Genomic DNA, 21,205 nt, shown 5'->3' on the forward strand with positions numbered 1-21,205 from the left:
GGACAATTCTTCCAAAGCATCTCCGCATGTAAAATGGGGTCGCCAACAAGAAAATTCCCCTCGTGTAAAATTTTTTCTGGATAGTTCACTCCGGAAACTTCCATCCCAATGGGAACTACTCCCATAGAAAATCCATTCCCAGAAATCCCCCCCCCCCTCCCCTGAAAAATGTCGGTATAGTTCTCTATAATAAATACTATATGTAGATAATGGACAAATTTTATAACTTGCGGCCCTTCCTCCGGTGGTTCTGGGGGGTCATGTCATCTCCAAGCCCATAGTTATTATACCTTTCAACTATACTTAACAAAATAGCTATCTCAAAATTTTAAAAAGGGCATGAGAGGGGGACTAAGTGCCCTCCAATTCCTTTGGTCACATTCAAATGACACTAGAACTTTTAATTTCCATTCGAATGAGCTCTTTTGCGATATTCTGGAACTATTGGTTCGATATGATCACCCCTGAGAGAAAAAAACTAACAAAAAAATAAATAAACACGCATCTGTGAGACAAAAAATACAATATTTCCTTTTTTTCAGATAAGAACTTGGAATCTCTACAGCAGGGCTCTCTAATACGCTGAATCGTATGGTTTGATTTTCATCCAAATTCTTTGAATGTTTGGGGGTGTTTCTTCCCTTTTTTTAAAATCCAGAAAATGTTCTCAGGCTTGTAGCCTTTAATGGGTAACATGAAGCCTAATAAATCTTATATATTTGTAATCAGCATACTAAGCCGAATCTTATATATTATATATATATATATATATATATATATATATATATATATATATATATATATATATATATATATATATATATATATTGATGTCAAAATTCCATTTTTTAGTTTCGGTTACTATTGAACCGCGTCACTCCTTACTTGCAATTACCCCGAACTGTTTGATGTTCCGATAAATAGAACTTATTCAGTGTACTTGCATTTCGAAAAATAAACTTAGTCTTGTAAGATAGACTATCCTCTCCGCAAAAAGAAGGGCGGTTTAACATCCTCGGCACCCAGGCTGCACACTTTATCCTATATCAATCCTCCTCCCTAATCAAGGAAAGGTTAGAGATTAAATCTGTTAAGGGGCAATGCCCCCTCCCCGGAAACAAAAAAAATCATTAAAAATGTATAAAAATAGGAAAGTGAGAAATATTCCCATTTAAATTTTAGTAAAAATAAAACTGCAAGCACTTCCCCTCTGGGAAGTTTCCTGGGGGCCCCCTTGATCCTCACCCTTCCTACCCTCCTTTTGTGTAGGTAAAGCGCATGAGTATACATTATACATGTTTCTGCAATCAGAGGGGAGCTGTCACCCCGCAGCGACCAAATAAAAGCCTTAGTCCGAAAAAATCCTTGGAATAATTAATTTCTACTCGGATAAGTTCACGCCCCCCTCCCCATTTATAGTTATCTGAATGCTCACTGAAAATTAGACAATGTGTCCATAAAAATATATACCTTATGTGTAAGCATTCATCACCCTACATCCTTTTATGCAGCCTCAAATGAATTGATTAGGTTAAGGTTGAATGAAGCTTTAAAATAATTGCTCAACTTAACCGTTTAATTTCCAAGTATTATGTACATCTTTAGAAAGGAATGCGACATCAAGCAGCATTATGATCTCTGAAACTGGGGAGCTCAATCTATTCTTTTTCATCAATAGTAAATCGATTGGTTATCTCAAAATTATTGCTCGATAGCATTTGTCCTCTTTGGACAAAAAATATCGTTTTGGTCCCGTAGGGGCTGAAAACTCCGCTTTCTGTGGCACAATCTATTTTGCTACATAAAAGAACAATGGAAATTTTAACTCTCGTTTGAATGATCCCTCACCCAATGTTCTTGAACCACAAATTCAACACGATCACCCAGAGGAAAAAACAACAAAAACATGCATCCCTGACCATTCTCCTCGGAAAAATTACCAAATTTTGCATTTTTTGTAGATATTGACTTGAAATTTTTGCAAGTGTTTTTTGATATGTTGAAATTGATGGTCTAATGTCCATCAAGATATCTTAAGTTTTTGGGATGTTTTCGCCCTTTTTAAAATTTGATAAATATTCCAAGGCTCGTAACTTCTCACGCGTAACTGTAAACTTAATGAACTTTACATATTTATAATCAACATTTAAAAAAATGCTTTAATAATTCATATCCTTCTGAATTTTTTTTTTATAGAGTTTTGATTCCAATTGGTACGACTGCTGCCACAAACTATGTGCTTAATTAACAGAAGCAAAATATACATTATGCAGTACCAAAATATAGTGGTTTATGAAAACAAAACAGAGACAGCGAAAGAAAAAGACTTAAATATGTTGTTGTCACAAAAATTGACATTTATTGAATCATATTAACACATAAAAATTAGTGGTATAAAATGAAAACACGAATTATATATGGAGCAATAAAACAATAGGGCAATGATCGCTACCATAGACTTCACTTCTCACAACGTGATCGCAGAGGGCAGGAAGGAATCTCTCAGAAATTACAAAGTAATCTAGTCTCCTAAAAAAAAAGGAAATTAAAATACAGACGAAGCATATCAAGACGATTTCAAAGATAGTGACAAAAAGATACTCTAGTTCTACCAGAATTTTGTCATAGCCACAAGGCGACTGAGACAAACATCGTATGACCTTCCCCGGATAAAATCTGCGCCCACTTCTGCTACAACTGAATCACCTTTTATTTATTCTACTTTTTATGAGCCTAATTTTATCTTTCAACTCGGAAATCTATTTAAATAATAGTCAAAACGTCTACTAGCAGCAAGCGCTGAACATCTACACACACTGCTCCTACAATCGAATCACCTCTTATTTATTTAATATTTTCTTTCAAGCCTAATTTAACCTTTCTTTCGAGTCCAATTTTTATTTAAATAATAACGGAAACGAGCCCTAGCAACATGTGCGAAAGATCTGCGCACACCCTTACAACAATCATACCACCTCAAATTCATTTAATATTTTAGTTCGAGCCTAATTTTACCTTTCTTTTATGCCTTATTTTTATTTAAATACTATCCGAAAATGACTCCAAGCAACAAGCGCGAAAAATCTGCGCACACCCTTGCTACTATCTAATTACCTCTTATTTATTTAAAATTTTGTTTCGAGTTTAATTTTGTCTTTCTTTCAATTCCGATTCTCATTTAAATACTAATGAATACTAGAACTTCGCGAAAAATCTGCGCACACCCCTGCTAAAATCTAATTTCCTCTTATTTATTCGACAATCTTGTTTATTACCTCTTCTAAAAATCTAAGAATCTAAAATCTAAGCTATTCGTTGATATATTTATTATCCAAATTATTCAGATTAAATCCTTCAAATACTAATTCTATGAAAAATCGCATACATTCTTGGTTCAGTTACACTTGAGAAATATTAAACTACCCCCCTCCCTCCCAAAAAATAGCTCTCCATAACGATGTGCTTATTTGGTAACTGTAAAAGCTCCTGTTGCATATTTTTTTCAAGCAAAAAAAAGTGTCTTCCAACTACTTCGTATCTTATATCATGCTAACTGAATTCACAAAATTATCCACACAACAAGAGTTACATACCCAAATTCAACGAAGTCAGGGCGTTTGACATCTCAAAATGTGTCTCTAAAATTATCAGTGTCATACGCGAGATAGCATCACTAGTTATATTGTATAGCTTTAATCCTGAAACTTCAAGGTATATATTGAACATCTAAAAACATAGAAAATCGTAAGATTGTTTTCCTAACGTAATAACTAGCATTTCAAACCACAATTTTACCAATAAAGGGAGGGTGGGTCTTCCGGACCAATCTTGGGACTCCTCCTTCCTTCCTCTCCGAGTTGACTCACAGCAAATTAATACACCATGCACGAGGTTGTACCCCGGATTCTGTTTTTCCCCCCAAAGTCCTAGATTTTGTAACTAATTTGTAACCCTTCAATGCATGTAGACATATTAAAAACCTGTTTTATTAAGTTGCCACCATTCTATCTCCTTCATCACGATTCCAGATTAACTGGATTTTTAAAGAATAAAGTTAACTAACCAAAGCTTTCTGCAGCAGGAAGTTCTGATCATTCTAATAAGATGTTGACTATATTGAATAGGTGAGGAGTGATATCTTGAAAAATCGAAGATTTTAAATAAAACGCCCGATGTTAGAACTTGATTCAACTACATTGGAATGACTACTTTGTAGAAATTTTAGGTTGAAATATAAAGTTTTCAGAAATATTTGATTTTAATTGCTCTTTTCTGACTCGGGCATCTGTTTAAGTTTATCTTCTTGTTGCAGCAAATTTTAACCAGCTGATCAGATGGTACAAAATAATCTCTCGAGGTACAATTTAGTCGGAAAACTGGTACGGTTTATTTCATAGCATTGGCAACGTTGGTATGCACCCAGCTGTTGGGTCCAGTGATCATGTTTTGGATTCTGATTTCTGTAAGAGAACCAGCACCGGAAAACAATTAATGAAAAAATCGGATTTACAAACTGGGCTCAAATCAATTTTTTTTTTTTTTTTTTTTTGTGCAAATAGGTTCAACTGACTCTTGAGTATGTTTATATTAAAAAAAAAACATGAAAAAAAACGAAATGCCTCGTTTAAATTTTAACATCATTCGTGTGCTGTCCACTAAGGATTGGAAAAAAAGAAAAAGACAAAACATTATCATACCATCCGACATTTTTCTTTCTAGCATTCATCATATATGTCCAAAAAGTGTAAACTCCAGTTTTATCTGGGTATAACTGACGATATGTGTCAACAAAACCTTCAGAAAGAAGGGTGCTAAAACCATCCCTCTCTATTTGTGTAAAACCAGCGTTGTTTTTGTTGGTTTTGGGGTTGGTAAGATCTGAAATATATCATTTAAATAGGAACATACAGTGGAAGCAATTGAAAAAAGAAGAAATAGTAACACTGTAAATGTCTAAACTTAAAAGAGAGACAAATAAAAACTAAAATCAGTATTGTGTCGATGATTGTGACGCTGATCCATGGTTGTATAGAACTGTTGCCGATCAAATATTATTTGAAGAACGCAATTTTTGTTGGCACTGTCGACTGACTAGAGTAACGTGCAATATATTTTAGAACATAGCCTAAAGCTAGATTTTGAAAGGAGTCGAAATTTGCTTTGTCAGTTGAATTTTATTTTCAACAAACAGTGGCGTCAATTCAGTGAAATGTGGGAGGGGAAGGCAAAAATATGTTTTTCAAATCAAGGTGGAGCCATTTTTTTATTTCTTTTTCCATGAAAACGCAAAAAAACAAACACTTTTTAATGTAAATACCAAAAAAGGGTTGTTTCATATTCTAGAGGGGGAAATAAGTGCACCCCCCTCATAAGGTTTGAAAATAAATTTTTTATATTTTCGTTGAGCAGGGGCTTTTTTGTATTTTCACTTAAAAAAAAAAAAAAACCTTTATTTTGAAACTGAACTGTACTGAAAAAATGTCTGTCAAGTATGAAATGTCGGGTATAAATGTCTATAAATGAGGCAAATGTCTGTCAAGTATAGAAAAAATGTCGGGCAAGTATTAAGTCTTTTTTTTGTTTCCGCTCAGTGGAAAATTTTGTTTAAGGGGAATATTATCTTCCCGATCATCTACTCTTTGAAAATAGAGCTCTATTGCCTTGGAAAGTTCCTTACAAAAAAAAAGCCACGAAATTCTCTACACATGCGAAAAAATTCACAAGAAGGATCAAAATCTAATTTTAGTACTTCTTGGTTAGTGACGCACTTGAAAGGTACAGTGTATATATTAGATATTTACATATTTCTATTGTTTGCTTTCTCTGGTTAGCAGGCATTGGAACTCAAGTCTATCGTAACTGACAAAAAGGGTTTTTGGCAATTGATAAAAATAACTTTATCAAATAACTTTACTAACTATTATTAATCGTCAACATCTTTGGTGTAAAAAAAAGAAAAAAGTCCCATAAATCCTCCTTATTTGGCATATTCGATATTTTTATATCCATTTAACATGATATGAAAAATTTCGTACTAACAAGTCTTGATTAACTAGTGTGCAAATGATTAACTAGTGTGGTAAAGCATAGCATATATTAAATACATAACTTAACTTAGCTACCTTTTAGTACCTAGCTACCTTTTAGTCCACCTAAACCCCAAAAAAATAAAGTTTAAATCTTTGTCAAGGAGTGAGCAACACCTCACTACAGGGGTTTTCCCCCCTCTCCCCCGCAAGATTTTTTGCTCCTCTCCCTTCCATAGATTTTTAAAAACCCTCTTTTTTTAATATGCCAGTGAAAAATGGCCCTTTTTGCTATTTTCATTGCAGAAATATAAAACAATTCAGGCTAGATTTTGAAAAATACATTTTAACGCCACCCACCGCCCCAAATCCCCAATACATTTCCGTGAATTTACGTCACCGATTAAGCACAACAATGAGAGTAATAAACACTATTTGAAGGGGAAGCACTAAAGCTGACGAGTTACTAAAGAAGCAAATACGATTGGGAAAAAGTACTGGGTTTTTAAAAGCTATGTTTATTGTCAGGGACCATACAGATTGCGTTGGAAATCTTGGCCCAAATATGTTTCAGTCCAAAAAGATCACCAAGTCCAGTAAATTTTTATGGACATAAACCCATTCTGCCACGTAGAAAATGCGTGCAAAACCGTCAATTTATCTTCAGTAGACAATTGAAGAATCAAGCTGTTTACATAATTCTATACAAACATCAAATCAAAATATTTCTTTAAAATTAATACATCATGATAGCATATAATAGATTCGTAGATCAAATCGAGAATTTGAACATTTAAGCAAGAAGTATTGCAGTGGATTGGTAGATGGGTTTAGTTTTAAAATGGGGAATATGTCGGCCACCGTTTGTATGTCTAAAATTTGCTTCACCGAGCGAAGCTCGATCTTCTGATACCATATATAATAAATTGTGCGGAGAATGAATAATCTTTTTAGATTAATCAAGAGGGCCAAAATGTTTTTAGTCTAATGTTTTGAAAAGTTGAAGAGGAGGCAGATTATTCTCAATCTATTTCTCCACCAATAAAATATTCCTCAATTTGCGTCTCACTCTCTTTTACCAAATCAATCTAGATAAATTGACTGGGCACAGCAAAAGCTACCCCAACATCGCTGATTATAAAAAAAGAAGAAAAATGACAGGAACAATAACCCCTTTTATTTATCTCCAAGAAGATTGCATAATAGCTTCCCATTTTAAAAAAAACATACAATTAATCAATTTATTTTGAATTTTTTTTTTACCAAAGTGAACATGAGAAGGAGACATGTAAAATTAAACTTTGTTTAGAATTCAGTGTGTGCATTTGATATTGCCAAACTCTTCTCATGCCTGCGGCTTTTGCTTATTGTCCGTGAATGAATAATGAACACTTTCATAGAAGATGGTTTGGCTCACATGGTAGACATGATTCGCTCTAAATTAGAAGCCCTAATTCAGCATCCGGCTATTTTTGGGATGGGAGGGGGCCGAAAGAACACTATAAATCTACAAAACCAAACATTTCAGAAAAATTGAAGGGTAAAGAGAGCGTGTAATTCCGGGTTTCAAAAATATCAATAAAAGGTTCCCGTAGAATTTATGACTGTGCCTACTATATCTTTGCTTCCAATCAAATTTTTTTCCAAGGCCAATCCAATATTCAAGAAAATACAGAGCCAGGTCTCTGATAAAAACAGGAAAAAAAGAGAAAAATGAAACGAAGCTATTCTTGAACAGCGAAAAAATCACTTATTTTACTCGTCCTTTACCACCGAAGCATAAAATATATCGCGACAATACCGAATCTACTCTCTTTAAACGAGTAACTGTCCATGCATGTATATCTATATATATGTATAGTATTGTATAGTATATATTCGAGATAAATATAAATATTTTTCTCGAAAACGGCTCCATGTTTTTCTTGAAAACTGGCACCCCGAGATTTTCTGGCCTAAAAAAACGATCTAGATCGGTCACGAGTTTGAGAAGAGTCGTTTAAAGACTTAATTTTGAAAAAAAAAACAAATAATGTGAGTGGCGTCATATTTATATACATTTCAGGAGCAAAAATGACGTCCCCCCCCCCCAGCAGTGATCATATCGTTTTGACTATCTATGACGCATGTAAAATTACACAAGAAGACAAACTGCTCTGAATAGCTTAAGTAAAAGGTATGAAACAAGCAACAGCAAATATCAGATTGAATTGTAAACGAAAATATTGCAGAACGAAATTTAAGGTTAGAAGAGAAAGCAAAATTACAAGGAATAAAGGAACGTATTAGTTTGGCATATGTGAGTCTTCGAAGGATAAACAGGAAAGATAAATGGATTTTTAGTATCTATGACATGTGGAAAATTACACAAGATAACAAATGACTCAAATAAGTAAAGAAAAAGGCAAGGAACAAAAAATCGCATTAAATTGCACACGAAAATGCAACTTAAAATCAAAGAATAACACGATAATTGTGTCATTGCGTAATTTAGATATTTCAGAAATAACAATAAAATAAAAAACGTTTTATTTCAGCATCTGTAAAGGATAAACAGGAAGAAGGAAGTGAATTCATGTCAGAATTTTAGTTCAACTGGAATTACTGATTTGCCACCCTGTGACTTGAAACTAAAGAACAAAACAATGATTATGCTAATGCGTAATTTAAATATTTCAGAGGACATAGGCATTCGAAAATTTCTGGTTCTTACTAAATTATATACCAGCGCAATTAAAGCAAAAATGTGACGACTGAGGAAAAGGTGGGAAAGAATTTTTTGGTATCTATGACGTCATGCAAAATTATACATGGTTTTGAATGAATTCGAACAGCTAAGGCAAAAGGCAAGGAAAAATATCTCAGGTAATGATGCATGAAAATGAAGCACAAGGAGATCTGTGGCTAGAAAACATGCGACAACAAGCATCACAACGAACCCCAAATGAAAATAATCGACGAAGAAATCTTTGGTTAGAAGAGAAGCAACAGAGAGAATAACAACGAGTTCCAGGAAAAAAACAAGTCCTATAAAATGGATGATTCTTTGATGAATTAACAGAAGGAAGGAATTGAATTCACACAAGAATTTCTTAACTCAATTAAAATTGCTGACTTGACATCTCATGACTTAAAACTAAAGAATAATGCAATGATTTTGCTAATGCGTCACTAGATAATCAAATATAAAAAAAACCTGTTGAAAGATATAAGATCCTGGTTAAAAGATATAAGATACTATATCTTATATCTTTCAACCAGCAATAACTGTGTATGTATACATTTTCTCAACACGGGTTGATAATTTTTTCTGAAAACTGACCTTAATACATTTTTTGCGCTGAAAAAAAAACCATCTTAGATAAATGAAAAATTTGAAAAAAGTTGATTATTTTGTATAAACGACCATCGAAATGAACTTAACAGTCAGAAAACGGTGAGAAACGGCTTGATAATTTTTTTTTTTTAAACTGGCATGCTAACATTTTCTGCGACAAAAAAAAGATCTTTGATAGGTCATGACTTCGGAACAACTCGTTTATTTTGAATAAAAGACAGTTAAAATCAACTTTTAGTCAGAAAACGGTGAGTTTAATTTTGATCCCTTCATGACTATTTTAAAAGGTTGAGACTTGAGTTAATTTTGGATTGTTATTGCATAGCTTTCTGATTGATCAACTGGTTAGCCGCCGAAGAAACGTCTAGGCACCTGAGTAGAAAAACTACGCAATGAACGGAATAAGCAATTATTAGCGAAATAATAGCTATTCCGAAACATAGTATACATCTTGGGACTTCTTGATTTTTATTTAGGTATTTCTACAGACGCGGGAATTCTTATTTTGGGCTTGGTTCCATTTTTATCATTTGTAAGACCTCATGGCATTTATTTTAAGCAAATAAAATCTTCCAGCCTCTGCACTTTAGCAGATATTATAATTGCACATTAGCAATTATAATAAAATCTTCCAGCCTCTGCACTTCCTCCGTATGCCAGATGCCGTATCCAGAAATGTTTAAAGACAACATGCGCAACAGGTTTCTAATGAAACCTCAAGTAGTCTTCGGGCAAAACAACTCTTGTAAAAGTCTTTAACCTTATCTCTTCTTCTGTAAAACTATAGAAAATGCAAAATACACCCATTCGTTTGGGACACGCCAATATTGTTGTTAAGTTGTTATAATCTTTGATTTTCACAATATTTACCAAATAATCTGGGACTATATCTCCAATTTTTACTAAAGAATGCAAAACTGCTATAAAAGCTAAACCTACCAATTTCCTTATGAGATACGTTTAAATCTCCACAAAGAACAACTGGTTTTTTCTGATCCAGTCTCTTTAGGTATTCCCGAAATAGTTGATCCCATTCTGTTCTTTCCTTCAGCCTCACAAGACCTCTTCCAGCATTTGGTACGTCTGAAAAAGAAATATGTTCCATTTCGATGCTCATTATATATAATTTTAGTTTATAGAGTTTATCCTAATCAAAGTTCTTTGTTAAAATCAAACTAGAAACACCATCCCTAGCTACTTCTTCTATGAAAATTATCCATCACTATCATATAATTTCCTGTAAAATCTGGTCGTATTTCAAATAATATCCATCGATAAATGCAGAACGAAACTTAATTTAAACCTTTATTTAAAATTGTCTATGTATACCAGAGAAATGAGGGGTTTAAGAACCAAATCTTGCAATGTATATTAGACCTATTTACCGTAGAGCGATAGACCTGAAAGTTTGCATTTGCATTGATTTCTCATTAAAATAGATGATAGTGGGCTCGTGGCCCCTTAAACAGTCCCTCCTTCTTCACAGCTAACTTTAGGTCGAGACTCAAATTTACAAAGGAAAAAGTTTAATAGAAAAAAAAAATACTTGTTCGTATCAGAGCTTATCTGCAGGTACTAAGCTTGATTGGCTTAGTGGGCATGGTCAATTCAGCAGGCTGAATTAGTTTTATAGCAACCAGCAGCTTTTTCAGTCTTACCAAACAAGTTCCACCATTTCAATACTACTTATTCGACAAGCCTGATTATTTATCCTTAGCATTTCATGAGACGTAAATAACGTCAACGGTTAGGACGAACACTACTTGAAACGATCTGGATTACGGATCGCATAAGTTACACCTGCTAGCTCCGGAAACTGTAGGATAAGGGATTTCATATTTAAACAAAAACTTCAATCTTTTCAAACACTGAAAAACATATGAATCTATACACAGAGAACAAAAAAGGACAGTAGCTGTTAAATGTGACATATCCTGGGATTTGGGATTTGTAAATAGGCTGTGTTTCAGTTGAGTGCGCGTGATTAATGTTGTTACTCGCCTAGTTTTCCTTAGGGTTTGAGTTGACAAGCTCCTGGATAAGTATTTGAAGCTATTTTTTCACAGATTACATCCGCGTAAGTTAGTGCTAAACAGATAAGGGATGCTCAAACGCACTGAAAGTTAATGTTCTAGATAAACTCTTGAGCATTTACAAAATATGTATAAAATATCTTATGAGTATGAAGGACGAAAATTTAAAACGGGATTTTCCAAAAAGTACAACGAAAATGTGTAAAGAAAATCGCTTGTACCTCCAAATATACTACAAACTAATTCGAAATGATGTCTCTTACTACCAGGAAAATTTTGCTCGTAACGTCTTTCACAAAATAGATGATTCATTCCAATCGAGATTTACGATAGTTTTGATGTTTTCTAATTATTTTATCCGCTATCTAAATTGGTATGTTATTGATTAGTTTGGTCGTGACTTTAGAAGTATTCTTCTAATTTTTCTTTTACTCTGCTTTTACGTCTCTTCTTTCATCCTGAATTAATATTTACTATATTATGGCAGTTTGATTGGGCTGCACAGTTCTGTAATACAGAGGAGCTTGCTCTTTTTGGCACTTTGTGTAATAGACATGAGGTTTAGATGCGACTACCTTTTATCTTTCCATTATTTTTTTGCATTCTGATTGCCAACTAAAATGATTTTTGGATGTGAAATCAAAATGAATTCGACTTACAAGCGTTGACAAGGAAAAAGTTCTCAAATTCCGCTGTAATGACTCTTCCTTCTTTATCGTGAGTTCCATCACCAATGCCGTTCTTTATAGAGATTGGCTTTATTTTTGAATAAATTCCCACGCCAGCATAACCATCAGTGCCACCTTCGATAAAATTAAGAGTGTAAATCATAATATATACCATTTTACTAGTTCGAAACGGACAAATAACTAATCCTAGACCAGAGGTTATGCTTTTGGAGGAAATTTTATCTAATACAATCACTTTCCATATCTTATTGAGGCACTTTCTTAACAGTTACACGTTGCTACGATCTCAGAAGAAAGGAAATTCAACTTAAGCTAAACCTATATTTAATTCAGTATTTCAGCAAATAGTTTATTTGCCTGAAGCGAAAAAATAACTTTTTATAAGTTTTACAGTCTGTATTTTTTAAACCTAGAAACGCAAAAATTTATTCTGAAAAAACAAAGTTTTTCTCATGAAAGCAAGGAGCAAAGTTGAAACTTAAAACGAGCAAAAATTACGAATGATTTGCAGTTTATGAAACACTTTTTTTCAAAAACTGTTTCAAATAAATTGGGTTGTGGTATTTCCATATATTTGTAGATTCTGAAAACGAAGCCAACTGTTTTATATGAATTGGCACTGGGTCAAAAACGTTAATAATATATTGAAGGTTTGAGGCTCTCTAATCACAGGCAACGCTATAGCGTAAGCTCTGATAATTCAGTGATTTACGTTTCCCAATCTTCTCTATTCTGTAACTGCATCAAAAAGCACTATTTTTATTACCATATACTGTTGCTGTTACTACTTACAACTCACCGCAGCACCAAGCCGCCTGAGGTTAACACAGCTACCCACGCTCTTCCTCCATCCAAGTTTATTCAAAGCCTCCCTCTTTACACCCTCCCAAGAAGTTCCACGTAAATAAAATCATTCTTTACCACATCCTCCCACCCAATCCGAGGGCGGCCCGCTTTTCATTTAGCCCAAGATGGTTGGCTAAAAAGGACAATCTTAGGCAATCGGTTATACATACTTCATCCGCAGAGCATGTCCTAGCCATCTAATCCTTTTTCTCATTATAGATAGTAAATGAAAGCGGGATTGAAACACATTTTTCGTACAGATTACTATTTGAGATACGGTCAGTGCGTTGGATACCCAAACAATCCGTAGGCAAAATATCTGGAAAACATTCAGCAACTCCTCTTCCGTCGGAGTGCCCACACTTCAGAACGCTACTTGACCACTTTCATCACTGTAGCTCCCAATTTGCTAATCTTGGTTCGCAGACTTATCTTCCTATTCTTCAAAACGTTTTTCAGTTGTGAAAAAACACCCAGGGCCTTGGCGAGTCTACTTTTTATATCTTCACTGCATTCACCGTCTTTACTAATAATGCTACCTAGCTAAGTGAAGCTGTCCACTTGATCGATCTTCCCGTTACCTGACATCACCTCTTAGCCTTCACGTATTCTTAGTCTTAGCAACTTAGTCTTCTTGTAAATTCGAAACCTATTCTTGCCCTCTGAACTCGCAAAACCATTGCTCTGCTGTGCTCCTTAGGACAAAATCCATCAGAATGATCCATATAAATGAGGATAGAACGCGACCCTGCATAAGTCCTGATTTAATACGATAAAACAAATAAAAATAACTCCGCTTGTGAGGAGTGCCACCCCCCCCCCTCAACCCCTCTTTCGTTACGTTAAAAGTTTTTAGTGCTTTGAAAAGTTTCTTATTCCACTCCAACATCCCTTGTGGTTCAGCACTTGTTCTTAAAGTATTAAAAAAAGGCACACTTTAGCCTAGAGAGCAAGGAGTTGAGGAGGAGGCAGCCCTCCTCCTCATATAAATTTTTCCGATTTAATTTCTGATCGTTTTTCAAATCATGCCCAGGACTTACCAAAATATAATGTGGGCTACCAGTCTCATAAACCTCCGATTTCTTGATGTTGTTTACTGTTTACTGTTTATTTAAATAAATCAACATAACAAAAAACATATACCCCCAACAGAGAGCAAAGCTCGTAAAATTGGGTAAAAAAAAAAAAAAAAAAAAAAAAAAAAAAAATTTTATCATCATAACAAAAGAGAGAAAGAAAAAAAAACCTGGTTAAAGAAAAAAACAACAAACATAAAGAAAACAAACGCTGGACAAGTGAGGCACAAGTGTTAAGACAAGTGAGACAAGTGTTAACTGGGACAAGACAACTGGACAAGTGAGGACAAGTGTTAAACTGTATATATCAATAATTCTAAATTGATGGGTAGCACCCCCTTTTCCAGCTTTTCTGCTTATGGAGTAAAATGTTGTCTCATTTAGAAAAAAATTTCGACGGAAAGTTGTTTTATTAAATTTGTCCCTAATATTTTTTTTAATACTGAATTTAAGGTGTTCGAGGTGGGTACAGTTGTTCATCCGAATGTAAATTTTGTGACACTTGTTATCTTCTATGTTGTTGAAGCTATCGTAACCTCAACAAGAGGGTTCTCTCATGCTCAAATAAATTGTAGTTATGCTTAAATACATTGAAACGTTTTACATAAATAACAAATCAAAGTTCAAACAGTTCCTTTTATTAGACACTGAAAAGCACATACAAAAGTTCTGGATATTTCGACCACATACATCAGTGATCGTCATCAGCAGATAAACTAAAGTATCAAGGAGGCACACTTGTGCCTCTATAAAGAGGCGACCCACCACAATGTTAAGCAATTTCCGGTCCTAGCGGTCACAGAGAGACAACGGTAATTGCATTTTGTAGCCCAAGCTCAAACTAAGAAACGTGCAAAATTTCACCCCCTCCGACTTTATCTTCATGGGTAAAAGTGGGCCGGAAGTTTCGACCCTCCGACCACAGCCCCCCTTTAACGTTGTCCGATCGGGTTGAAATTTAGAAGTTAAGCTTTACTCGGGCCCGGAAGCTTATCCTCGAAATTTCAGCTCAATCCGATCACTTCTTCCCTGTTTTCTAAAAACCAAATATAGCCACTTAAAATTCATTTCTGTTTTTTTTTCTTATCCACGCCTACAGGCCACAGTTGGCAACTGATCCGGGTGAGTGAGGACTCATTCGAAGCAGAATTCGACCTGTTAGGGCCTTTTGATATTTTCAGACCGAAAAAATTATCCCCCGAATTTACATTTACGAAAAACCTAGTTTTCCTATAATAGCCCATGTTAATTTTTCCCACCATAACCCCCCTTTAACGTTGTCTGATCGGGCTGAAATTTAGAGGATAAGCTTTCCTGGGGCCTGGGAGCTTATCCTCGAAATTTCAGCTCAATCTGATCACTCCTTCCCTGTTTTCCAAAAACCAAATATCAAGTTTTGTGGGAATTTGCTTGCGTCGAAAATAGAGTCCATTTACTAAAAAACAATTGCAATTGAGTCTCTTTAGTTCAGCGATTGATACTCCATACTGTCAGGCGGAAAACCCGGGTTCGATTCACCGTCAGAGCAAATTTCTTATATACTGAATTTAAACTTTAAAAAATAAACTCAGTTTCTTTTTTAAATTATTTGAAAAAAATTACGTTTTCTAAAGAGTTAAAGAGGCTGAGTTACAAGGTCGACCCTTAAAACGTACAGGGATTAAGAGGCACAGTTGGGGGGCTGTTAAAGAGGCTGAGTCACAAGTTCGAACCTTAAAACGTACAGGGATTAGGAGGCACCCTGTACGACGTGATTTGAGTATTCAGGAATTAAAAGCCTTAACACAAGAATGTTCAAGAGCGGGGGGTTTGGGAGGCGGCGTAGTTTTAGAAAACTACGTTTTCTAAAGAGTTAAAGAGGCTGAGTTACAAGGTCGAACCTTAAAACGTAGAGGGATTAGGAGGCACAGTTGGGGGCCTGCCGCCCCCAAACCCCCGCTTTCGCAGCCTTTAAATAAAAAAAAATCTTTAAACTGAAAGTAAGGAGCGACATTAAATCTTAAAACGAACAGAAATTATTCTGTATATGAAAGGGGCTGTGCCCTCCTCAACGCCTCGCTCTTTACGCTAAAGTTTGACTTTCTCACAACTCTTTTTTTTAAACAATAAAAACTTTAGCGTAAAGAGCGAGGCATTGAGGAGGGCACTTCTCGCGTGACTACTGGATTCTAGACAAGTACCAAGATTTTTAACTACAATTTTATTGTAAAATTGTGTTCTTGATACTTTATACATTTTATATACTATGAAAGCAAAAACCGAACTTTGGAAGTAACCTTTTGAAGAACTTTACATTCCCTGTTTCGCGCTACCAAATAATTGAAAAATGAACGGTTTATTATAAAATTGCTGCTAATGTAACTTAAAAGAAAAAAAAATATCCGTCGTTCCAAATACTAATCCATTAACAACAGTCGTAAATCTAGAAGTCACGTTCCGGTTCTTATCTATTCATTTTATTAAGTCCGAGTATTGCAGCTTGGCTTTTTGCGAGTATGGCTTTTTGATTTCAATTGATCGCCCCCCAACACCAATGCCTATTTCTCCAACAGTATTTACTGAGCCGCGTTTTCAGGCTCAGCGGGTTCGAACATGGGTTGTTCTCGTCTAGTTTCAAGTTTCTAGTTTTTCGTCTAGTTTCAGCGGGTTCCATTGCATCAAGCGTTTTCACAAAGCGGGTTCTCGAGGAAAACACGGGGTTGAAACTTTGAACCCGCTGAAACTAGATGAAACTAGACGAAAAACTAGAAACTTGAAACTAGACGAGAACAACCCGTGTTCGAACCCACTGAGCCTGAAAACGCGGCTCTGCTATCGCTTTCACAGAGTACGCACTGACTTTTGGACAAATTTTGTAGCAATTGAATACATGCACACAACCAAAAATTTAGGGAAAGATATTCAGTATCTCTGGGGACGAAATTCTGCAACTAAAAGAGGTGCAATTTTGACCTCTTCGTGAGGATTTTTGCACATTTTACCATTACCTTCAGAGAAGAAACTCCTTTACGGAATCTTTGGAAGAGAAAGGATTGAAAAAAAGATGGAAAACTCCATATTTGAGTCATATATTGAATGCCCGTCATAAGCAAAAAGGGTAAAATGATTTCTGGCAAATAACACTTTATCTGTTTTATTATCTTCATTTCATCAAGTTTTATCTTTTGTTTGTATTATTCAAGTATTATTATTATTATTACGACTGTATGTTAATTTTTACTTTCACGGTTGGAGGAGAACGCAGGATTGACATTTATCAGATTATGATGTACATAGACGGGCGACTCTATTATTAGTTGATATCTTCATAAGTGAAAATGAACTGAATTAAAAAATAAATGGCAAGTAATGCATGTCATTTTGGATGTGGATAAAGTTAGCCCCTTTAAATAATCAGAAGTCAGGCTCTTGGGCAGCCTAGAAGAGTAATTAGATATTAGATGAATCTATTTATAATATGAATGTTGTAAATATTTGGCTTATCTTGTTCATAAGTGTATATAAAAATTTTGATTTTGGAGTACTAGCCATTATATAATGTACAACAACAAAATGCAATAATAACCCTTAAAAATTGCTCGTAATGGAATCGAAGTACTTACCTAAACACCAATAAGAGGTATATCCAGGCACGTCAGTTATAGATTGTTCAAGCTTGCTCTGGGAAATTTTGATCTCTTGAACACAGAGTATATCTGGTTTTTCAAAATCAAAATATGTCATGCCATCTTTCTGAAGCAGAGAAGAAACTAGATTACAGTAAGTCAGCAATTTTAGAAAGTTATAACAGTTTTGGTAGAATAAGCCACCGTAAGTGACCCGCTCCCTTCCCATTGCAAGACTAGCAATCAAATTAAGTGCATATTTTGTCACATTCTGCAAATATTTGTTTTTCAGGTAATAAAACCATTTTTTCAAAACCTTTGTACCCAGTGGCGTCGTTTGGGGAGGGGGCAGATGCCCCCCAATAACTTTATAGAAAAATTATTAAGTAACTTTAAAACTGTTATTTGTTGTAAGTTTCAATTTCGTTCTTTACTTTAAGCAGATAATTTTTTTTATTAATCCATTCTCATTTTTAAAATATATATATATAAGAAACGCAAAAATAGGGGTCCATTACACTTCCTAATATGTTCTACATTAATATTTATACAAATATAACGCCTTTGAAACCTTATTATCAAATAAATAGGTGAGCTTAGTAAATGGCACAATTGCGAAAATGTACTATACCTCCGGTTTCGACACTGCTTAGGTAAAATTTTAACCCCTGACTGTTAAGGGTCTTTTACTTCCTAAAATCTATCAGTTTAAGATAAGATTTTTTTTTAAACTTTCAAAATAGAAATGAGTACCAGGGTCGTTACTAGCAAAACTTTTTTTTGGGGGGGGGACAGATATTACCGACTGGCTGGTCATTTTTATTGACTTTTTTTATTCAATAATTAGCATAATATCAATTTTAAATACAAGATGTAAAATCACTGCACGAGTTTGTAAAACCGCTGCATTTACCGACCAAAACTGAGGTTTCGGTATATGTAATGTCACTATTTTCATACTCTTTACTTAACCAAATGGAAAACAGTGGCAGTAACTGTAAAATCGCGGCAGTAGTCGGTAGAACAGCTGCGTTTACCGACCAAGTTCGAGATTTCTGTAGATAACATGTCAGCATTTTCGTGGTCTTTATTTAACCGAACCAAAAATTTTGTCGGCGTCGGTAAAATCGTGGCACTTCGCCCCACGATTTTACCAACTTAATTTTTTATCGAGTGCCCAAAAATACTGGGGGGAGGTTCCCTCTCCACCCTTACGTGACAGCCCTGATGAATACATCCTCTACATCTGCAAATAGGACAGAAATGGAATCACTGAAAAACAAGAAATTTTTTTATTGAAAAACATGTAAAAGAAATAATCAAAAAAGAAAATAAAACTTTGTGTTTTTTACAATAATATTCTTACCGTAGCTAGATAAGCCAAATCGGCTGTAGTTTAGTCATAAAAGTAAGTAGAGGAGGGGGGGGATCAGAAACAGGAATCATTTAATTTTAATCTTTGACTTCCAATATTTAAATCAAAACTCCAATATAGCTCCAAATTCTCTTATTTGTAATTGAAATGCCTAATAAGCACTGACAACGTTCTATTCCTTGCGTTTCGGAATCACAGACTAACTCATACATATAGAACTGCCTCTATGTACAATACGATGCTGATTTCTTGTCATTTTCGCTTTTCTAACTATTTCTTTTAACCAGCTCCAAAAAAAGAATTGACATGAATGTACTGACGATTATTACAGTTATTAGTTGCATTTCATGTGACGCCAGCGCTACTCGTATGACATTTATCTCTGCATCAGCATGCTGTACAAAATGTCTGCTATAAGTAGGATAAAATGATTCGAATAATATGTGCATTTTCTCACAATTTAGAAATATTATGCTTATAAGCAGTACCAAACCATACTCCTTATCTATTGTTATCAGTTTAAACATGCAGCACAAGGAGACCAAGCTTCGCTTGGTGAAGGGGATTTTAGACATTAAAAAATATTCAGTACTCCCCCCCTTCCGGAAATGTAAACCCCCCCATACCCTGATTAACAAACCAAAAAACTTTTGTGTAATTTCTTCTAGATTTCGTTTTTTTTTTTCAACAAAGATACAAAGGGGAATGTAATTTTCAAACTGTAGGTGTCAATTTTCCCCATCCAATGCATCTCTGGCAAGCTGTTATCAAACAGGTCGTGATAATGAAATGTAAGTAAGGAGCGACCCGGCTCAATGGTAACCGAAACTCTAGAAAACGGGTTTTTGATACCAATAGATACATCAAAAGAATCAAATTTCAATGCTGAATTCAAATATATAACTTTCATCAAGTTTAGTCCTACCCATCAAAAGTTAGGCGCCTGAGAAAATTTGGCTGATTTTCGAAAAAAGAGGGAAAGACTCCCTAAAAGTTATAGAACCTTAATAAAAATCACACCATCATATTCAGCGTATCAGAGAACCCTATAGTAGAGGTTTCAAGCTCCTATCTACAAAAATATGGAATTTTGCATTTTTTGCCAGAAGAAAGATCACGGATGTGTGTTTATTTGTTGTTTTTTTTCCCAGGGGTGATCGTATCGACCCGGTAGTCCTAGAATATCGTGGGAGGACTCATTGGAATGGATATTAAAAGTTCTAGTGCTTTTTTTAATGACCAAAAAAATGGAGGGCATCTAGGCCCCCTCCCATGCTCTTTTTTTCCCAAAGTCACCTGATCAAAATTTTGAGATAGCCATTTTGTCCAGCATGGTTGAAAATATGGTAACTATGTCCTTTAGGATGACTTAATCCCACAGTCCCCGGGGGGAGGGCTGAAAGTTATGAACTTTACCCAATGTTAACATATAGTATTGGTTATTAGGAAGTATACAGACTTTTTCAGGGGGGATTTTTTTGTGGTAGTAGGGGTGTGGGGGGGTCGGGGGTTATGTGGGTAGATCTTTCCATGAAGGAAGTTTTCATGGGGGAAGGGACATTGCTATGAAGGGGGCGGCGGGTTTCCCAGCATTATTTAAAAAAAAAGATCAGAAATTAAATATAAAAAACCAGTTTTCCAACTGAAAATAAAGAGTAACATCAAAAATTAAAACGAACAGAAAATATTACGTGTATGATTGGGTTCACCCCCTAGTCAATACCTCGCTCTTTAAGCCAAAGATTTTTTATTACTTTCATAACAGCTATTTATTCTAAATAACTGCCTTTGTGATTAAGGGGTCATTTTTAAAGAATTGGAAAAAAATTCGAACTTTAGCTTAAAGAGCGAGGTATTGACTAGGGGGCGAGCCCCCTAATACATGTTTTAAAAATATATGAATATAGAAGTAAGGAGCGACCCGGCTCAATGGTAACCGAAACTCTAGAAAACGGGTTTTTGATACCAATAGATACATCAAAAGAGTCAGATTTCATATTTCAATTGTAACAAAATTCGAACTTTAGCTTAATGAGCGAGGTATTGACTTGGGGGCGAGCCCCCTAATACATGTTTTAAAAATATATGAATATAGAAGTAAGGAGCGACCCGGCTCAATGGTAACCGAAACTCTAGAAAACGGGTTTTTGATACCAATAGATACATCAAAAGAGTCAGATTTCAATGCTGAATTCAAAAATATAACTTTCATCAAGTT

General features: G+C 34.9%; 1 protein-coding gene across 1 annotated transcript in view; it reads right to left on the reverse strand.

Annotated features, from left to right (window-relative positions):
• Positions 1-2,338: 2,338 nt before the first annotated feature.
• LOC148956620 (uncharacterized) overlaps positions 2,339-21,205 on the reverse strand; it is a 60,813-nt gene continuing 41,946 nt past the window's right edge. Inside the window, exons 3-7 of the mRNA XM_089095941.1 lie at positions 17,610-17,739; positions 12,056-12,199; positions 10,303-10,446; positions 4,698-4,878; positions 2,339-2,529 (exon numbers count right to left, since the gene is read on the reverse strand). Of these exons, the coding sequence (XP_088952067.1) occupies positions 2,412-2,529; positions 4,698-4,878; positions 10,303-10,446; positions 12,056-12,199; positions 17,610-17,739 (717 nt within the window). The 3' untranslated portion in view covers positions 2,339-2,411. The remainder of the gene's footprint in view (positions 2,530-4,697; positions 4,879-10,302; positions 10,447-12,055; positions 12,200-17,609; positions 17,740-21,205) is intronic.

The sequence above is a fragment of the Artemia sp. Qi Xiang Cuo genome, chromosome 1 (genome assembly GCF_049724085.1).
Source record: "Artemia sp. Qi Xiang Cuo chromosome 1, ASM4972408v1, whole genome shotgun sequence".
NCBI classification, from domain to species: domain Eukaryota; kingdom Metazoa; phylum Arthropoda; class Branchiopoda; order Anostraca; family Artemiidae; genus Artemia; species Artemia sp. Qi Xiang Cuo.